Genomic DNA, 21646 nt, shown 5'->3' with positions numbered 1-21646 from the left:
TTAATCAGGAGAAGCCTGTAGTGGAAATATCTTTTCCTTAGAAAATTTATACTAATAAAAATCTGAATATTTTCCTTCATTAAACAAGTTTAGTATTCCTGAATCTCAGTGTAAGAGTAAACATGTCAGATTATCAGCTTCATTACATTGATTCTAACTGCACATAATTACATTTATAAACAAGACGAAACAATTTCAAGATACTTGAAAAATCACTAGTGTGTCCCCTGCCCTCCCCGTTACTAGTCATATGAAAAGTACATTGCATCACAACCAACAAATCCTTTCCACATGACTTTTGTGAGTTGTCTAAAGTCAGAGAACTCAGTATAAACTAGACAACAGTAAACTGCCTGAAGAGGGAAAGAGAGCTGGGATTCACTGAAATGGAATTACTCCCTATGGAAGACTAGGGAACACAAGTTACTGTCAAAAGCAGTAGGATCTCATAAGATGACAGTAATGAGAAAGCAGAAGAATGCAACCCTCCCTGCCCCCTAACAAACCAGGAATATATAAGTAGAAAGAAAAAGCATCTGCTTACAAAAAAAACCCCCCAAAAATAAATCCAAAACAAGCCAAACAAAAAAACCTGAAAACATCCCCCCCCATCCCCTCCCCCATTACACAGGTTGTTAGCTTAGTCACTGAAGCAAGACTGGAGTATTTAGGTCACAATGGCTCAAGAGCAGTTTACTAGTAGATGGAGATAAAAAAAATAGTTATTTCTGCATCGGTGAGGAGTCTGAGAAATTATACAGTAATTTTATCCAAACTGTCAGAGTCCACTCTATGGGGTTATTATTCCCCTCAACAATATGAAGTTCTAAACATCTGTTCAAATTTCTACCACAGGTGTAAATGCAAGATTTGTGGAGAAAAGCACTATTAGATCAGAGGTTATAGCTGACCCCTTACCTATACTTTTGCACTTTTCCCCACCCACCTGCCCAAGAAAAATGTGTTCACAAACCAATAACTTATTACTCCTGAAACATGGCTGGGGAACAAGAAAAACTCAGAGTGCACCATAAATTAACCAGTATATTAATTTTATCTGATACATCTATTCAGTCCATGCATTTTATTTTTCTAGCTTGTTTTTCACACATATTTTATCACCTTTCCTTACCGATTAGAGTAGACCAGAGTTTGACAGATTTTTCAGTGAAAAGCGTTTTCCCATGTTAACTGGATGTTTCTGTCCTTGACTGTTATCGACAGAGAACTATTTATGCTGTGTCATTAAGTTTCATCTATGTAGTTCTATAAAAGCAGTTGATGTACTGAATAAAATATATTATGAAGAAGTTTGTATGTAGGATCTGTAGATTTTAGTGATTCTACTGTGGTGGATTTTATTGTGGTGATTTCCAAGATGTGTTGGGAGATTTTGTATTTGTTGCTAAGGCAGTGTCTGCCTCCACCTGGCACACACTGATGCTGGTCTGCTGGGAAGCTGCTTCCAATGAACAAGCTAGAAAAGGTGGCTGAGAAAATTTCTTTAAAAAGCTGGATTCTCCTTCAGTACTACTGATCTTCTACTACAGTACCTTCTAGCTGTTTGAAGATTTCCATAGACTTCAGGCTAGTAAAACATGTGACAACCAGAGGAACCAAATGAAGTAGGGGTATACTTTTGCTCTGCAATTCTTATAAGACACTTCAGCAACTTTAAAAACAAACAAACAAACAATCTAGATATACCTATTTCACCACATGAATAGTCCTACTGACTGAAGTTCTCTGTAGGCTTTTAAGAGAGATATTGTGACCATTCCACTCAGAACAAATGTGCGGCTCTACATTCAGCTGGGTTTTTTTGGTGTGTTTTGAACAGTTTCTGGTTTTGTGCATGTGCACGTTTTAACTTGTGTCTTTTATATTATACTTCGTAACAACTGTTACAAATGGAACTCATAGGTTTTAAAAATTCAATTTGTATTTGTTGAAGAAAAAGTGACTGCGATGATGTGACTACAAAACACAGTACTTTCAGAGGTATGCACGATGCTACAGCCAGGGATTCAAACTGAAATAAGGCAAGCATTTTTAACAGTCAAGGGCACTAATGACTGAAATAAGGTGTAAATAGAAGTGGTATTTTTATCTTTTACTTCGTCAAATGAGGATAGGATGCTTTTCTGCAAAGTACATATAAGCCCAGTTAGCGTGACAAAATGTAAAGAGAACGTGGTAAAATTTAATTACATATATAAGAAGAGGTCAGACTAAATGATCTTAAGATATTACAGTCAGATAGTAGTATAAGTAAAAATGTAAAATACTGCTAATATTAATGGTTTAACTACAAATTGCTGAAGTGTTATTTACATGTGAAATTCAAATGAGGAAAAGACTCATTCTGGATCCCCCTGTATTGTCCCAGTGCCTAACTGAACGTACTTGCAAATTTCCCTCGCTTTGCAAGGATAAACAGTTTAAAGAATGTCCCTCCTTCAGGTTTTCTGAAAATCAGCAACCAAACAGAGAAGAAATAATTTATCTACTTATCTGTAAGGGAAGGCTACAATATATGCTAACCCTCCACAAAACATGATGAGGTGTAAGATCAACTTTGAAGCTGTAGGAAAATAGGCCTTATTAGATCCATTGCTCATGGAGCTAACTGTATTACAGTCACACTTACAATTTCAGCTGATCCTCTGTCAAGTGGAAACTCAACTGTACTGACTTTCCCCTGAAATTGTGGAATCTCTATATCCTCTTCATTGGGGCTCTTAATTTTTGCTAGTATTCTGCCAACTAGATCAATTCCAGTGCGGTTGTTGTATTCATCCTGTAAGTAAAAAAGACAAAAAAAGTTAGTTTGGAACATGAACACCAACTAAGTAATCCATTTATAAACTGAATTGGGTTTGTGTGGCAAGATGGTGGCAGTGGGGGGCTGCAGGGGCAGCCTCTGTGAGGAGAGGCCGGGGCTGCCCCATGCTGGACACAGCCAGTGCCAGCCAGCTCCAACCGACCCTCCGCAGGGCACAGCTGAACCCCCTCAGCCAAAATGGTGGTTCCTCTGGGAAAATATATTCAAGAAAGGGCAAAAATGCACAGGCAGAGGAGAAGGGAAAAAAAAAAAAAATAAAAACAGCAGAGGGAACACCAAGGTGAGAGAAGAAGGAGGGGGGGAGGTGCTCCAGAGCAGACTCCCCTGCAGCCCGTGGGGAGACCATGGTGGAGCAGCTATTTCCCTGCAGCCCATGAAGGACCACGGCAGAGCAGATATCGACACAGCAGCCCATGAAGGACCCCACGCTAGAGCAGGTGGATATTTCCTGAAGGACTGCAGCCTGTGGAGAGGGCTCATGCTGGAGCAGTTCATGAAGGACTAGGAGGGACCCACACTAGAGCAGGGAAACCATGAGGAGGAAGGAGCGGCAGAGAGGAGCTGTTATGGACTGACTGTGACCCCATTCCCCATCCCCTGCACCACTCAGGGAGAGGTAGAGGAGTCTGGAGCAAAGCTGAGTTTGGGAAGGGGTTGGGCAGAAGGTGTTGCTTTACTTTTTTTGTCTTTGTTTCTCATTACTCAAATCTGTTTTAAGTGGTGATAAATTAAATTAATTTTCCACAAGTCAAGTCTGTTTTGCCCATGGTGGTAACTGGTAAGTGATCGCCCTGTATCCCTGTGAACATTCGAAGTTCAGGAAACCTTATTTTTTGTAATACAAGATTCCTAACAGAAACTGTCTCCTGGAAGAAAAATCATGGAGAGAAACATTTGCTGTATATGTAAGTGTTTTCCCACTAGAATCTATTCTTGAAACATTTTTTTTTCCTGTAGCAACAAGAAATGGCTTTCAATTGACATGCCTGACAGCAAGGATTGCATGTTTTAGTTTTGGTCATCTGTATGTATAGAAAACCAGATGCACCTGTCATATACTGGAAATCACTAATTTACATCTTTTTTGTGAACTTAATCTGCAAAGACATAGCAGTAATGCCTTACAGCAAAATTCAACATATTTTTAGCAGTCTTATATATTTCACTAATTATGATTTTGTATTAAAGTATAGTTACCATTACATGGAGGTATAAATCCTTGACCAGTGTACGGCTAGCGAGAGTTCGAACATTGGAAACTGCTGGAGTAGCTGGTAAAGAATCAGGTAACAAGCGTACAGGTTCATTAGGTACAACTTCAACTATAATCTAGCAGAAAAAGGAGGAAGAATAAAATAAAACAAAATAAAATAAAGACTGATATAATTCACTGCAATTCACCTGCACACATGCGTTGTTCAAAAAATACTGGAACAAATGCATGTGAAATTTATTGACAATCTTGAAATAAATTAGCATGACCATAAAACAGTTCTACTAGGTTGCAAATTATGCAGCTCTGTTATTCCACAAAATTTCTGCTTAGTTATAAAAGCTAATGAAAACATATTTTGATAATCAACAGTTTGAAATCAGTAACTATCAAAAACAAAAATATAATTTTTTGCAAAGCTTGCAAATAAAGTATTTGCATTCTGAATCTACAAAGTATAGTATTACTCCCAGATGATTCTGTATTACAACTTCTTGGCTACATGTAATTAATTATAGATTCAAACCTGGTCACTGCTGAGCACATTTGTCTTATCCATTGCAAAGGTAAACTGGATACTGTAAGTGCCCACTCTCTCTGGAACCACTTTATCCCTAAAATCAAAAACAATAACCAAGCAAAAGTGAGTCAAAATTGTCTGTAGGTATGCAAGCAATTCAAATTCTGAGTAGTTCTCCAAGCTAGTTAGAGAGTCCTGTTAAGGCATGACGTATTTTAGTGCTCCTCCATAACACTCCTCCTTCAGCAAGGACGCCATGAAAGTTTCTCAAGAGCGAGAATAAGGCTTTTGGAGGCTTGGATGAGGAAAGTCTCCCCCAAGAGTTTGTCTCTACTAGCTGACAGGAAGTTTGTCGTGACCCTATTATTCAGAAATCTGCAAGTCTACCTCATTTCACTTTCCATTCAATGAATTTTCATAAAGCTACTGAAACAGAGCATAGAGATGTTTCATTCTACCTTACAGCATTCCAGAGTGCAAACTACTGGCAAAGAACCCCTAACATCAAAATATGAAGGGAAGACAGATGCCTGCACTTCTGCTGCTATAAACAGAACTTCACTTAGCAAGGAAGGCTACACAGCATCCAGAAGACTGCAGCAGTGTTTAACAAGGGACAGCAGTGACTTATGAATGCTTAGAAATTTTTGAGGAGATGCAAACAGTCTCTAACCAAGATTCAGACATTTCTCTAAGAGGATGACTTGTGGCACGCTTGAATTGGTTAATAAGATTTTTGTTTTCAACATACAGCATTTTATCAGTTTTGACAATAACATTAAGCAATTTTTTTCCTGTTATTTTGTTTGGGAAGGAGTAAGATGCAAGATGCCCTGGAATGCTTAACTTGTAAAAAACAAAATCCCAATGCTTTACCTATTTCTAGAATGGGCCATGACTTTTCCTTTTTGTATTTCATATAGAGAAGGAACAATTCTACCTTCTTTTCTGCATTTTATCTAGGTTAAGATTGAAAGTAGCATCTGCCCTGTCAGGATGCATTAAAAAAATAAGTTGTAAATAACCTGCTAACACTCTCGTGGCTGAACACCATCTAACCAGACACATGCTTTAGAAAAAGAAGAAATAGCACAATTGTTATGAAAGTTGTAAGATGGTGTAACAGCATCCATGTTACTCATTGGCGTTAAATAGATGAAAACCACCTGTGACTGTGCCAAGGACAGGAAAACTTGAGAGAAACCAGCTGGTAGACAGTGATGCCACAGACACTGGCAGCAATGAGTAATACATACTTTCCTACAAGGGCTGCTAATGGGCAGTCTCTACCTACTGTCTGTTCTTTCAAATTTTTCAAAAAGGTTGGGAGTTTTAATTTGTGGACAACTAGTAAACTACAGGTACTGGTGTCAAGATTTTCATAATTCCATATTCAACTCTATATAGGTTAGTTTATATCACACTGACCACCACAGTACTTTTCACAGGAGAACATTTATTAGCATGACTACACATTGGCACATTCATTCTAGTTTTCTTTTCCTGGAGGTACAAATACATGATACAGAGTGCCTTGTTTTGATAATGCTTTAGGGAGTTCTTATGTTTTAACTACACCTATAACTAAGAGCTTGTCAGAAAGACCAAGGTCACAGAAACGCACCTCATACTTGGTGCAAGTCTGCAGTGATCCCTGGTTTCTGGACAAGTTCATTCCATAACCTTGGACTAGCCACACAGAAAGCTCTGCTCTGTTAAAAGCAAAACTGCACCCTTATTTGGAAGTATATAGCACTTATCATACTAATAGTACCCTTATAGCACTGTATACACAATACTATACACAATACTATACACAATACACAATACTACCCTTATAGCACTGTATCATACTAATTCTGTAACAGATTGTTATTTTCAAAACCTAAAACTCTTGTTTCTATTTCAAACTATGTATTTGGTACAATAAGTTGCATCAGTAATTATATAATAAATGCTCTGATACCTGAAGTAAAAGAAGCCATCTTCCTTGTCATCCTTCACTTTACTACAGCTAAATGTTGTAACCTGAAAAGAAAGATGCAAAAATTTAATGCAATACACTCAAAGTTGAAGTACCTTACTTGTAATATGCTGTCAAGTCTTAATGATTTGCAGTACTGATAGCATACAGTAATTCAGTGAGATCACCTATAAATTAGACGCTGGTTTCATATTCTTAATTCTCGGAGTCTTTTCTTTGCAAATTTCAGGGTGGCAACTTTTAATACTCTCCCTGCTATTAGTTAGCTTCTGCAGAGCTGTAGCATTTTTGTCCTTACTATAGTCTTGACATTTGAACAGTCTGACAACTTGAACAGGACAGATATTGATAAACAAGTATGATTGATATGTAATACTTGTTATTTAAAATCTAGAACAGGATATTGATCTAAGTTAAATGAAGGAAAGTTTCTACTGCAAATATGTTTGTCCGATGCTGGCATTTTGATACCCATTTTGGAAACACATTTTGATGACTTACATCAATTGGTAGCCTAGTTCCGCTGCTCTGTGCTTCCCACATTTTCATAGAAATCCGTGCTGGATTAATATTTTTAATAATGTTGTCATCTTCAGAAAGAACACTAACCATAAAATCTGTAAAATGAAAGACAACATTTTTTCAAGATCGTGTTTATTCAGAATTAAGAAGACCAAACTCCATGAATTTCTGTGTCTCCCTCATACCTAGAGGAAAAACATGAATTCCAAACAGAACCCAAATAACAAAAAAATTTAAAACAATATATGGAAAACCTTCTCTCCCTAGCCCTGCAATTAGACCAGGTAACAATCATTAGAAAAAACCCACCTACTTTATCCAATGCCTGCTTTAAAAAACACCCTCAAATTTCAAGTCTGCCTTTCCCAGATTATCATTCTTCTCAAAACAGCAAGCCAGGTTTCTTCTTGCTCTCAGGAAAGAAGAATCATTAGCTAGTTAAGTAGCTGATTCCTTCCTTCAAGGACAGGAAATCCAGATCTCCCTCTTCCTTCACAAGTGCTTTAGCCATTGAACTATTGGATAGAAAGGTGCAGTAGTTGGAAAGAGACTGTACCAACAGCACTACCATTTTCCCCATCTATTAGCCACAATGTAACAAAAAGAAGGACTCGGGCTATGAATCTGAAGCTGAGCTTGGTTACTTCTTACAGACTAGTATCACATACTTAAATCTGTTAGAAGTAGGATACAGGGACACGTTTCACTCCTCCATTTGCTGTTGACTGGTTCTGCAGTCAAAATACTTGCCATTTGATATCCTGATCTGAAAAATTTAGCCTTTCCTATACATGCCACAGAAAGTTTAGTGGTCTGAAGGAAACAGAATCCAAACTAGAATAAAGCTACCTTTCTTCTTGTTGAAAATGTGAACTAAGCACTTTGACACTATGGTTACAGGTGGATTTCATGCATGTAATTGAAGCTGCACTGCTCACATAGAACTGAATTTTGGACTTTAAGGCAGGACTGTGCTTTGATGTATATGAAAAATTCAGGCATGACTTCCTCCAAGATTACAGTACCTGCCCTCAGGTGTACCTGAGTTCACCAGTAAATCCAATAATTAGGATGTTAATTAAATATGAGGCTGTTAATAAGGAATTTAATATCTAATTTTATATCAAATTTTAATGTCATATATACTATGTTACCTCCTGAAGAAGCTGTTTAATTCTCTTCCTTTCTCAAAACCTGGTTGATTTATACTACACACTACATTTGAAAAAGGTCTCTTTGGCAGGAGGGTTGGAGCTAGATGATCTTTGGGTCCCTTCCGACCCAAACCACTCTGTCATTCTATGATTCTATAGTGTACTTCCTCTAGGCAAAACTAAAATACCTTGTGAACTTAGTCAAGTTCTTAACTCTGTATGGAGTATTTTAAAGAACAAAAACCTCTTTCCACAAAAATGTTGGCTCATCAAGTTATGACAACAAATTATTATCTTTGAGTATGAACCATTTTTGGTCAAGAAACAAGCCCCCACACCACGGACCTCATACTGTGGGAGGTATTCTGCTTTTCAACTCCTAGTACTACAAATAAATCCTGTGTTCTAAATTTTGAATAGATGTTGCAGTTATTTTATACAGGCTTGGGATACAACAAATAGATTTGTATGAAGCAACAAATAGATTTGTCTGATTTTTTTGTCACCTTTGAGAGATGTTTATCATTTGCGAACCTGGACGTATTTACAAAGGAGTACAGAGAATAGGTGGGAAAAATTCAGATGCTTGCACTGAAATCACACTGTGAAACAGCAACAGAACTGAAAACACTCCTTAGATAGACAACTTTTTTGGTTTTAGTCCACCTAGATGCATGGGAAAGACTGAAGTATAGAAAGGACACTGTCCTGTAACAGCTTACTTTAAGAGCCTTTGGTTAAGGAACTTGCCAAAAGCTCTCTAAGAAACCAAGTACTCTATATCAGCAGGATCACTCACATTCACACTTGTCAACTCCTTCAAACACATTTGCAAAGCACCACTTTTCCTGTACAAAAGTGATGTAGCTCCCAACCTGCTCCCACTCCTACATTTATCCATGTACCAAATTAATCATATTCTTTATATTCCTTCCAACAACTGCCCAGTACTGAAAACATATCTACCGATCAAAAGTTTCCCTGACCTCTCCTGAAACTTTTTGAAAACTGCATCAGATTTGCCACCTTAATTTACTCCTTTCAAATAAAGACCAAATTAAATAGGATTAGCATATCAGAGTTAGTAACTTAGCAATTTCATGCCTAAATTAATTTCTAATTCTTAAGTGAATACCATCCAGTATAGGAAATTTGTTTGTATTTAATTCATCAAATAGGTCTAAATCTACTGAAGATTCAAATGTGATTTTTAAAATTTTTGTTTTTTAAACCAAGGATCGGATCAAATAGGAAAAAAAAATATTAGTTTGGAAACTACTTTACTCACCTTCGCAGGTACCACTGACAAAATACAGCAGGCTTCCCAAGACTCAAATATTTTTTTTTTTTTAAATTTCAATAAATTGTTACTGAAGTCTTTTTTTGCCTTCTTTAATATAGTATTATATTTAAAGTAACAGAATCTCCTTGTTTTCTATTTAACTTATTTAGAAAGAACTTCAGCTTTCTGAAGAATATCTTTGTACCATGGTTTCATAGCACAAATGATGTTACTGCAAATTAAAGACAAAAATTTTCTGGAAGGGCGGCTAGTAGATTTCTGTATTTCACTGGCAAATTCAAGAACCGTATCTCCCGTGGTTATCATAAAGAAGACTTATTTCCTGAATTACTGGAATTAGTTAGTATAGGTCTCTTATTCATGCCAAAGTTTCCCTATAGGAAAAAGCAGAGGTTTCAAATTCTGTTTTGCTTTTAGCAAAAGATGTTTCCTCATGGTCATAACTTGCTCTTCCTTATCTGTTTTCCTTATTGTGAATATTACTGGGATATAAAACATGAGACTTTTTTTTTTCTTTTATGACTCAGCAGCCTTAGTTAGAAAGCAAAGATCATCCTTTTGTGAGCGAATACAGCAAGAGGGAAGAAAATTTTGTACTGCCCCGGCGTACTTCTGATCACTTTTTGGTTCCTCTTGGCTCACAGTTGGCTTATAATTTCATAGCTACCTCCTTTGTTACTATTCCACAGAAAATGCGATAAGGCAAAACATACATGAACTAGCTCAGGTTATCTTTTGGGAAGATTAAAAACTGAAATATGGTATTTCACTAAGGACAGAGAAGAGATTCTGTAGTTTTACCATTTATAGACAGATAATGCCAATAATTTGGAACAAATAAATAAGAGGACTTTTGAAATGCTTTCCAAAGATGATGTACATATCTTTTCTCTCCAAGTGTTACAGAGGCATCTCAGATACAGCTGTTACAAAGAACCAAGATGAAGCAGACCAAAAAAAAAAAGTAAGAAAATACACAAGGAGAATCATCAAAATAGTTTTTCATAGGTTTACAAAGCTCTTGAGTGATTGGTTTCCACCAAAGAATCCTTATACTTACCAGGGAAGGTACTTCCTGCTGGAAAAGAAGCATTTTTGTCATATTTAACATTCAAGCAGACAGGTTTCTCAGGATCAGGCAGGACATTTAATGTGATTATAGGACAATCTAATGTGGTCTTGTTGTATGAAGCTTTAAGCTGTAAAGTGTGCTCTCCCCTGAAATATACAGAAATCATAAAAACTGTTATAAAATATCTCTTCTGAAAAGACAATTTTCAACAGACTTCAACTCTGAATCATGTACATGAAAGCATGATAAAAAAATGTGAAAGTTATCAGTAGTAAAGGGAAGAAAAAAATGGAAGTGTTAATGCAAAGCTAGACAAGTAAAATCATAAGTTTAAGATATTCTTAAGATATTAGCTTCTTAAACTTTTTAAAATATTCATTAGCTTGATCATGTTTCATTGCCTGTAAGACATTAGCTGCAGAAGACAGTAAGGTGGAAAACAAGCACAGCTAATTAAAATGCTGTCTAAGGAGCATTCTGCTTTGACAGTTTCCAAAGAGTGAATCTGTGTACAACTCACATTTAGCAAAGTGCATTGCAAGTATATAATGACTTCATTGCTATAACTCATTTTTTTACAGTATTAAAAACCTGAAATTTAAGTTTTTAAACAGAACTGTGAATATGATATTTAACTGCAGAGGCTGTACTCCCCAGCCAGTTTTGATTATGCTATAACACATAGGATGTTACCAGTGAGCACACCTGTTTCTGACCTCCAGTAACATATTGATAACTAATATTCATCATCCTTCTACCAAGATGCAGGCATTACAAATACACTGAGCACCATCAATAGCATTTAAAATAGGTTTTCTCCCAAATGCAAAATAATATTATGGGTCAAATCCTGCAGAAATGAATGCAAAAATATTAACTGCCATGAAATACTTCAGAATTTTAAGAACAAGCACTTATTGCTAACTTTTAAGCTACCTAAAGCCATCCTAGTCTTGCAAGAAAAGCTCAGCGATACAGGGAGTGGGTAGCAGAACTGTGAACATGAGGGGGATATAGAAATAATGAATTTGAAAAGTCAGATGGGACATGTGAGTGTAAGGAGAGCGAGGGTGACTGACATGAAGAAGCAGGAGCCACAGGACATACATCTGCAGGAAATGAGACTTCATTAGTTCTACTGCAAATAAGAAAAAAATGAATAAATATCTCTCTCTCTCTCAAATTCTTTTGGACACTTCACCTAATCCTTTAAAACAATGGCCAGCACACAGAGGAAGTGGGGTTTCAACACTCCTAAAATGTGTTCCTACTTTGAAAGCATAGTGTCTGGATCTGGTCACCCAAAGCCTGTAAATTTCAAACATTTTAAGTGGTTTATGACACCATCTGCACTAGGTACAGGTTGACAATGATAAGCTGTGTTTTACAACGACCAGAAAAAAAACAGGATTCAGAAAATTAGAGCAGCAGCTTCTCAGAAGACCAAAAGAAGCAGCTATTGAATTTTATTTAGTTAAGCACTTAATTTCTTAAAGCTCACTATCTGGCCTTCCACCGGCATATAAATAATAAATGTTTGACCTTAGCTCTAGATTAATTCTTGGTAGGTACTTTATGAAATGCGCAGCTTAAATACATCTAGCAAGCGACATTTCAGAATTCAAATTTTTCCATATAGTTTTCACTACTTACCTAGGTGCATGAATACTAATAACTCCCAGGTTAGCCCTACCATTTTCATCTGTTTTATGTTGCTGGTTTGAAGGAACAATCTGTCAAAAAAAATATTTTTTATTCTTTCAATGACACAGAAGAGTATCAAGTCTTAGAATAAAATGTATAACTCATTTGCCTGCATACTGTCTTTCCATTTGAGCAATAGCTTCTTTGTATTTTTGCACTCTAATTTAGGGAAAGATACACTGTTATGAATACAATATTAAGAAGTCTCAGAATTTTCTCTGCCAGTTCTTGAAGACAATCACTTTATCTGAACTAGGATATTTTTGTTCATTGATATGTTCCAATATTTTGTTAATGTTATTTCTTTAATTGCTACTGATGCTATCATGTCATCCATAGCACATATTAATCTGAGTATACTTTCAGATTCTAAAACCTTCTACAAACTATTTATTCCCTTTTACAGTGTTTCTCCAGTCTGCACAGAGATTGTCAGGTAGCAAAAATTAAAGAATTATACAACTTGAGTAAAACCAACTAAAACATCTGTGTGTCTCTTCCCCTTCCCCCACTGTAGTCCCACTGCCAAAAATATAAGACTGCTAGACAGCCTAGAGAAAAGTGTTATGACAAGTGATGAAGTATGCTACCTTATTTATCAAAACTTAATGACAAACAAGAACTAATCTCTATACCATAAGAAATGGCATTTAATCAAACGCTAATAATGACAGATAACTTCTTGTCAGTGTTGTCTTAGGATAATAACACAAATGCCTTATACATCTCCTATTTACCTAGCACATTAATTAGGTCTGATTCTAAGTCCTTTGAAGTCAATATAAATTCTACTATTGACTTAAAGGAATTCTCGCTGAATCCCATTGTTAGAAAATAACTCCCCTTTAACTCACTGGTGTTCTTCAAGGTGTGTTTTCTACATGCACTCTGTCTTTGCTGCACTTACTTCCCCCGCACTGAAAGTGAAGCCTTACAATTGGCAGTACCATTAAGTCATACTTGCCTTTACACATTAAATGGCAGAGAAGCTATCGCTTCACTTTCCTCATCAACCACAATTTTTTGAAACTACAGACTCCAGTGTAGCAGATAAAGAATGCCTATCCTCTCACAGAAACAGGTGTAAGTCTTAAAGAATACTAATACACTCTTAAAGTAAGCAGAAGCTATTTCTTCTGCAAATGTGTGTGCATGCTACCTTAGCCTTACCTAAGAAATACCTTGTCAATGTATCAAAAGATCCTCAAATACTAGCTTTAAAGTTTGGAGGACAGCAAAGCAAGTCACAGATACATTCCGAGTTCTTCTGTAACAAATACCTCTCTAACGAGGGAAATCAATGTTTTCATTGATGATATAATGCAACAATGTGGTGCAAATGTTTGTCATTATCTGAATAGTGTTTGGCATTAAATTGCTTTCCCTTTGCTACTTCAGCACAGATTTCAGGATATTAAATGCCTAGTGTCCACTTACACAAAACCAATATTTTTTGAATACTTGAAGTGGGCAATCTTCTTCCAAAATTATTTTCTTTCCCAAATCTCATGTTAGTAAGTTAAAAGAATAAAACTACGTTAGGAAAAAAAATTGTGAAAGTTGTTTCATAATGGATCAGCTATGGGAGCATGAATTTATCCTACCATGTCACTAGAGAAAGGCAATGGCAAAAAATGTGTGCTTAATGGTTCAAATGGAAGGCAGCATTGTAAAGATATACTAAGAAATACTAAGAAAATTGCCAGACATTTCCTCTTCAGAGACTATATTCAACTCAACAAAATAAGTCCGTATTTGAAATTACTGTACATCACAGAATGGAAAGTTTTAATTTTTACAGAAACCAGTGCTTTGTGCATTTCCACTACTGAGCTGCATGTAAGAGTTCAGAGTGTTTCTGTTCAGCCATACTAATTTAGTTTTGGATCTGTAAGACAGAGAATGGAGTACAGGAAATGCATGCTGCAATTGCAGAATATTAGGCTTAGGAGACTTAGAGGACAGGATGTGAAATATAGACAGATGGCTTATATGACAATTTCAGTTCCCAGAAGCTTCTCACTTCCTTTGGGAGACTGCATACAACGTATTTGAAATGCCAAGGCAAGACAGTTCTCTGAAGAGGTCCTCCAAGTTACTCATGCATACTGATCTGATACCTGTTTAGCAAAGAGCAGTTGGTTGCTCTGCTAATGTATGAAAGTAACTCTTAGAAATGATACGGGTGTTAAGCTCTGGGAGAGCACACTGCCATAAACACATTATAACACTGATCCACCTTGGCTTTCAGAACACTTTCTCCTGGACACATCCCACTTGGATAAAGAGCATGCAGACTTTCTAAGACATGCTGGTGGTCTTCCCTGGAGGAAGGCATAATATCTGAAAAGACACATGCATGCCACCACATCTCTTTGATCAGGCAGCACAACCACACACTGTTACTGTCAAAGTTGTACGTTCCCTCAAGAACAACATAACTAGAAGCTCCGAGGAGCTGCAGCTGCCATCATAAAGGCAGTAGTTGGGGCAGACAAACAAACAAAAAAAATGCCAAACTATGAGGCAGGCAAGAGATTCAAAAGAGCCAGAAGAAAAATTTTCAAGATATATAGAAATTTCCTTAAAAAAAAAAAAATCCCATAAAAATAAGTACTATTAGCACAGTTAAATTGGGGAAAAGGTGAGGCTGTGGCACAGTTCTTGAGGGGTGAGCAAAAGAAAGTTCTTAACTGCTGTGTGTTCTGAGAGAACTGAGGGACACAAATCCACGGCAAGCAGGAACAAAAAGGGGACAAGACCAGCCCTGCATGAAAAAATGTCATATCCAGAGGTGGATGAATATATCTTGTATTGATAATGTGCACACTCAATATAAAAGTCTCTGCACTGACAGCTAGGAACGTTTGACAGTTTGACTTTCTTTTTTCCAACAACAAGAACCAAAATTTTAATGACTGGAGTATTCTGTCAAACTCCTTTCTTCGTACAGACCAATGAGCAGACCATCTGACACTCATACCTCACTCATGGAGAGGACAGTAACCACTTACATTTGGGTTAGATCTGCATCCTCATTGTTTTAATTTGGTTTATACTGCCAATGCTTTTCACAGGGATAATCAAGTAGGGAGCAAACCCTGCTGACTAGCTTTACATACAGACCGTAAGTCATACATTCAGGAACCACAATCAAAGAACCACCAGATAAAAATGATTTGGTTGCCAGTTTGGACCATATCATCATTATTATTATTATTATTCAGTAAACTACCTCAGATAAAGTGGGGGATGGGGTGGTGTGGTGCGCATGCAGAATTTAGAAAAAGGTTCAGCAGAAGATACAGAATGTATACTAGTTACCACTTGGACACTGTACTACAGGAATTTTGTTATATTTGTGATTGTTATAATGAAAGGGAGCTGAGCAATCTGTCCTGGGAACTGTTTACATTACTTATTGACACTACTATTATATGAGATTAATTATTCTTTTGTGCCCTTACAATATTTCATTCACTTTTCAAAAAAATGTCTTGAAAATGAAGAAGATAATGTAGACATGACAACAGAAATCTGTGTTAAACAAAAGTACACATAATAAGGCCTGTGCTTACCTTTAAGTTGTTACCCTTTGTAAGGCTGATTTTGACATTAGGTTCAGGAGATGGATTTCCCCACTGATCACACAGCTGTACAATAAGGGGCTTCTGCAATTCTCTACCATTAATCACAGCAACAGGCTGGAGGAGATACAAATGCGTTACAGTATTCTGTTCCAGGTATATCAGACATTCATAGCAAGTCAGGAATCTCCACAGCAATAGTGTCTGCCTTTTCCATAGTATTTGTCTCCCATAACAGCTAGACCATGACAGATTTGTAAAACTCCAGGAAGGTATTTCTAGAGTTTTCCCATTTACATTCTCTTGTCATTATAAAATGCACTACTTGAATTGAATTGCATGTGTTACTCATGTTGATGTGACTAAAAGGAAGGACATGCTTCTGAAGAGGCTTATCAAACAGTTTCCTTGTTGTAGAAAGAGCAAATGGCCTAAAACTTTTATCTTCTGATATACCTTGACAGCTTTCTAGAGAGTAAAAATAGCAATGATACTCCCTGAACCTTTTGTTTCACTTTTTCTTCAATAACTTCCTTCTCCATTTTCCCAACGTGCCAATCTTTATTCCTGTTCTCTACTCAGATCCAATTTTCTTTTACCTGCTTCCACTCTCCTATTTTGCTTTCTGCTGCAACTTCAGGACTATCACTTGAATAGCCAAAGTAAACATTAAAAAATAAAAAAACATCCAGCAAATATATGGATGGTACCAAAAATCTCCATCCTTTTCATTTGATATAAGTACTGTACTCCCTTCCCCACTTTCTGACTGTAAACAAGTAAATTTGGGACTGCCTTCCTACATCCTAAACATCAAAAAACCCCAATAACAGATAAAGGAGAGATAAGCTGCCAGCTGTTACTACCGTTAAGGACAATATCTTTGGCAAACAGCAGTGGAAGATGGGTGTTAGGATCCAGCCCACAGTAAAATCGCTACACCAAAGAAAAGAAAAATACATCTGTAGAAGGGCAAATGGGACAGAAGAAATGGTTTAAGAGATATTAAGGAATACAGTGTTGTAAACACACACATGAGTTAGATTACTCCAAAATAAGTTTACTTTTAAAAAAACTAATCTAGTTAGCTATTGTATGAAAAATGCTTCACATCTACAGTCTATATAATCAGACAGATTGCAAAATACTTAATTTTGCTTGTGTTATGTTATCCTGTATAGAATAAAAAAAATGTCTCTAGAGCTGTCGTATTCTGACAAATTTTAGAAGTATCAATACTAAGAAATCAGGATTTTCAGCTTTGCATCCTGTACTCCAAAAAGCTCTGGAAATAAAAGACCTGCTGACTAGTGACCCCACTGTTTTTTTCCAAACAAGAACTGTTGAACTTACCTTTTCTAACTCTGGCCAATCCACAAACTGCAATTTAGCAGGGGATCCTGCAGTTAAATTTACTCTGAGAAAGTCAGAAAATTCACGCCAAGCGAAGCACAATTCTTTGCTTCCAAGTAAACAAGGTTTAAACCGAATACCTTTTACTCTCATTGTTAGAGTACTTTCCTATTGATAAATAAAAAGAAGATTTTATCAAGAACAAATAAAGGGAAATATAATTTATTCATTTTTTTCAATATGCTATTTTAATATTTATGCCTGCTAGATGCTATTTGCTGTTTTTACTGTGAGACAGTGGACTAAAAATTAAATTACAAGTTCTATTCCTTTTGCTAAATTTAAATGGACTTCTTCTGTAAGAAGTGATCAATTTCAGACTCAAGCATTTCTCAGGAACCTGTTTTTCAATGTATAAGAGTTATGTACAACTTAGTTATATCCAACATACTTCAAATGCATTTTAAATTAAACTATGGCAGACTGTATCAGTAGTCTGTTCTACAAGGTTCTTCAAAAGATCATAAAGTCAACTATACCACCATAAACAAACACAGAAGAAAAGACTAAAAACAAGTTAGAATAAAGTATATAGAACAATGGACTAGAAACAAAGCACATCTGACTCAAGCATGAAGTGAAGTGGCCCCCATATTGTATAGCTGCAGCAGTGACAAGGTTTTTAAACAGATGTTGCTGTATTCCTTGGAACAGGATCATATGATTTTAATGCTTTAAGTCTCTATCTTCTCACAGCTTACCAACTAGTGTTTGATTTGACTACCTTCCCACAGTTTTGGTTTGATTCTGTGTGACAGAATTAAGGTAATTACCACACAAAGGCCACAGAGAAATAAACTGTATGATATCTTATAAATACCTGCCAAGTTATTTTCAAATTTGATTTATCAAGTCCAGGCCCAGAAACTCCTAGGGAATTTACACACACAGATGTCACTGTCTGAACCTGATTTCCATACTGATCTGTAATCATTACATCTGTAAAAAAAGATGATGATGAACAAAATGATTATTAAGATGTCTACCTCAGCAGCTGCTTTAATGAAACAACATATGGAATATAAATGTATACAACATACACACAATATAGAGAAAATTTACATGAGTATCACTGAATCACAGAGTGTCTGAGGTTGGAAGGGACTTCTGGAGGTCACCTGGTCCAACCCCCTTGCTCAAGCAGTGCCACCTAGAGCCGGTTGCCCAGGACTGTGTCCCGATGGCTTTTGAATATCTCCAAGGATGGAGACTCCGGAATCTCTCTGGGCAACCTGTGCCAGTGCTCAGTCACCCTCACAGTGAAAAAGTGTTTCCTGATGTCTGGAGGGAACCTCCTGTGTTTCAGTGTGTGCCTATTGCCTCTGGTCCTGTCACTGGACACCACTGAAAAGAGCCTGGCTCTGTCTTCTTTACACCCTCTCTTCAGGTATTCATATACACTGACAAGATCCCCCCATCTTGAGGGTATAAAAAAAATATGTATCTATATAGTCATATGACATATTTGTGCTTCCCACTTTTTTTTGAATAAAAAGATTATTTCTTGCTATAAAGTTAAAAGAAAAAAAAAAAATCTTAAAATTGAAAGCTGTTTTTCAACCTGTTAGTTTGTCCTATGTGCTTTTCTTCACTCACACACAAGCTTTTAATGTCCCAAAATACTCTAAGAATTTTTAATTTCTTACTATGCCACGTAGCAACTGTGTTCAGAAACTGAAGAAGAATGAGAAGACTGATCCCTAACATGTCTTCCTCTTAGGTTAAAGTTAACCTTAAAATGTTTCACTTTGAAGTCCATGCCTTTGAAATAGTCTGAATGCTGTTATGGCCTGTAAGATTTCAGAATATACAAACTAAACAAAATTTTACGAACAATTTGAACTCAGTGTGATGAATATCCCAATGTACAAACTAAGAGGCAAATTTCATCAGAGAGTAACTCCAGAATTGTATGGCAATTAGAGAAGTCTGATCATCCTTCCATGAATTAGAATGTAAACCTGTTTTTTATATTAAAATAGTTTAAGATAACTCACTCTTGATTACATCTGTACACATAACAGGCTAATAAACTGCAAAGAAAAAGAAACATATCTTACAAGAAATTGAAGAAAATACTCACCAATTTCACTTTGTAGTTCTTCACCCATCTGCAGTGTGTTTGGTCCTTTTAATTTACATTTAATGTGTCTGGGTTCATCAGGAAGCGGTCTAAGTCAACATATGAAAAATGACTTACAATCATTCTCATGAAGGTGATCACTTATAACATAATAGCAGGCATGATAAAGCATACAGCAGTTACCACACATTTGCGACTAGAATTTTTTTTTTTTTTTAATCTTATCCTTGCATATATTTAGACGATCAAGCCTCATGTGCACACAAGTCACATAGTAGCTTTCACCTTAACCTTATTGCAGGAGCTTATCAGACACTATTTACATAACAAACCACAGCAACATTATGGGATTTTACCTTATCCGTAATAACTTGCCTACCAGTATTTTACCATAGATCAGATCATTAGCCAGATAAAGCAGAATTCAAGTTTGGAGTATTTTAAATCTTGAAAAAAACATCCCCAACACCTCTAAGCCAAAGTAACATACAACTGTCTACATATTAAAATACATCTATTACTGTAAAACCAATTATAATATCAACATTAATCCCGATATGTACATACAAAGGTATCACAGCCTCCCTTGCTACAAAAATATTTGCTGACTTCTTAAGGACCTGATTACAACTAACATAGCTTAAAACTTTTAGCGATACAGTTTTTCCTTAAAAGCAAACCAAAACCAGAGCACATTACAAAAATTATGGAGAAGATGAACAACTATAAAAAAAAGAAAAATCAGATTTCCATTTCCTCTTTTGCTATGATAAAGCAGAATTCATCAGCCTAAACTATGTCTAACACTGGTCTCTTAAAAATACTTTCTGGGGTGCTTTTAAACAATCTCGGCCTTTCCTTCCATTTACTTGATGAAGGTTAACATATGTTATGTGCTGGCTCCCCAAACATTTAAGAGTTGTCTGACATCTGTAAGTTATTTAAAAGTTATCCAACACAATGGTTTTTACTCCTTTTGTGTGTTCTAAGCTAAAAATTACATTGAGATCTTTAAAAATCCCATTAGAATGACCTCCAGTTAATTTTTATGACAACTAGAATAGAATAACCCCTACATAGAAGTTCCCTGATCTGAGACTGCTTTCCAATGACAAGCAAAAATGTATTAAAAAAATTCAATAAATCAATCCACTGTTCTACTTACTTTCAAGAAGAGAGGTATTAATTCAGTCTGCTTTTCTGCTCTTCTTAAAACAGAAAATACTACTAAACTGAAAATTTTTCTGTCTCTTGACAGTGCTGCATCATGGACAGCTTTTTACAAGCTTTATGCTCCCAATATTTTAAAAGAATTTTAATGCTTGGTCGTGTAATTTTTTTTTATACTGCAGATCTGTGAAATGTCTAATTGCTGCAAATTTACCCCTGGCATCAGTGTGCTGTGAACTAGTTACTTAATTTTAACCTATTAAGAACACATGAAATACATTAAAGTCATTTAGAATCAGATTCATCTTGACAAAATTTATAAAGATATAATAAGTAGAGCTAGCTGCCTAGACTCACTAAGAGTCACAAACAGGCAATTTTAAAGTTCAATTTATAGCCCGTCACTTTTGACTGAGACACAGGCATCCAGCATTTGGCTGGATAAATACTATCTTTAGCTTCAAAGTAATAACCTCTGTACAGGTAACAACTTCATAGCGATATTTCTCTTTGGTAACCAGTGACCTGACCCTTCAGTAAAACTAGTTATTCTATAAGCTAATGTTTACTGAGAGTTTTCAAAGATAGCAATAATCTTCTTCAGTGTATATATACTTACAAAAGCGATCATAGGGCTGGATACAAACAGATCATGAGGGAGTCTTTCACATAGGTAATGTTCTCATCTGCAAACAATTTGCATAAAAACTCCTACCGACCCAACCAAACCTACATTCCCCTGTTAATTTGCCAACTGCTTTCATTACTTCAGCTTCTGTAGAAAGATTTTTTTACCCCAAAGTACAGATCTACAATCCTTTGTCACCAATGTAATTCATAAAAAAGTATTTCAAATGAACAAACCTGACTGTGAACGCACTCTCCAAAGACACATGGTCATCAAGATAAGTAATTAGACAGTAACGTACATCTTTTACTGATGTTGGTACTTTTACATCAGGTAATAATCCCTGAATCAACTGTTCTCTGTTAATTCTAGGTGTCCAGTTAACCTAAAATTAAAATTTCTTAAATTAATCAAAAGCTAAATTATTAATGACTAGCTACATAATACA

General features: G+C 36.1%; 1 protein-coding gene across 2 annotated transcripts in view; it reads right to left on the bottom strand.

Moving 5' to 3' along the window:
- The window catches only part of SMCHD1 (structural maintenance of chromosomes flexible hinge domain containing 1), a 92616-nt gene that overhangs the window by 14053 nt on the left and 56917 nt on the right, over window positions 1-21646 (bottom strand). For both annotated transcript variants that reach the window (XM_072852681.1, XM_072852682.1), the window contains 12 exons: window positions 21435-21583; window positions 19401-19489; window positions 18138-18256; window positions 17258-17425; window positions 15896-16021; window positions 12267-12346; window positions 10602-10759; window positions 7064-7179; window positions 6545-6606; window positions 4585-4672; window positions 4043-4174; window positions 2651-2800 (listed from right to left, as the gene is read on the bottom strand). In XM_072852681.1, coding sequence (XP_072708782.1) covers window positions 2651-2800; window positions 4043-4174; window positions 4585-4672; window positions 6545-6606; window positions 7064-7179; window positions 10602-10759; window positions 12267-12346; window positions 15896-16021; window positions 17258-17425; window positions 18138-18256; window positions 19401-19489; window positions 21435-21583 — 1437 coding nt within the window. The remainder of the gene's footprint in view (window positions 1-2650; window positions 2801-4042; window positions 4175-4584; window positions 4673-6544; window positions 6607-7063; window positions 7180-10601; window positions 10760-12266; window positions 12347-15895; window positions 16022-17257; window positions 17426-18137; window positions 18257-19400; window positions 19490-21434; window positions 21584-21646) is intronic.

The sequence above is a fragment of the Ciconia boyciana genome, chromosome 2 (genome assembly GCF_034638445.1).
Source record: "Ciconia boyciana chromosome 2, ASM3463844v1, whole genome shotgun sequence".
Taxonomy (NCBI): Eukaryota; Metazoa; Chordata; class Aves; order Ciconiiformes; family Ciconiidae; genus Ciconia; species Ciconia boyciana.
The sequence above is the reverse complement of the archived record's forward strand: the minus strand, read 5'-3'. Positions and strand labels throughout refer to the sequence as shown.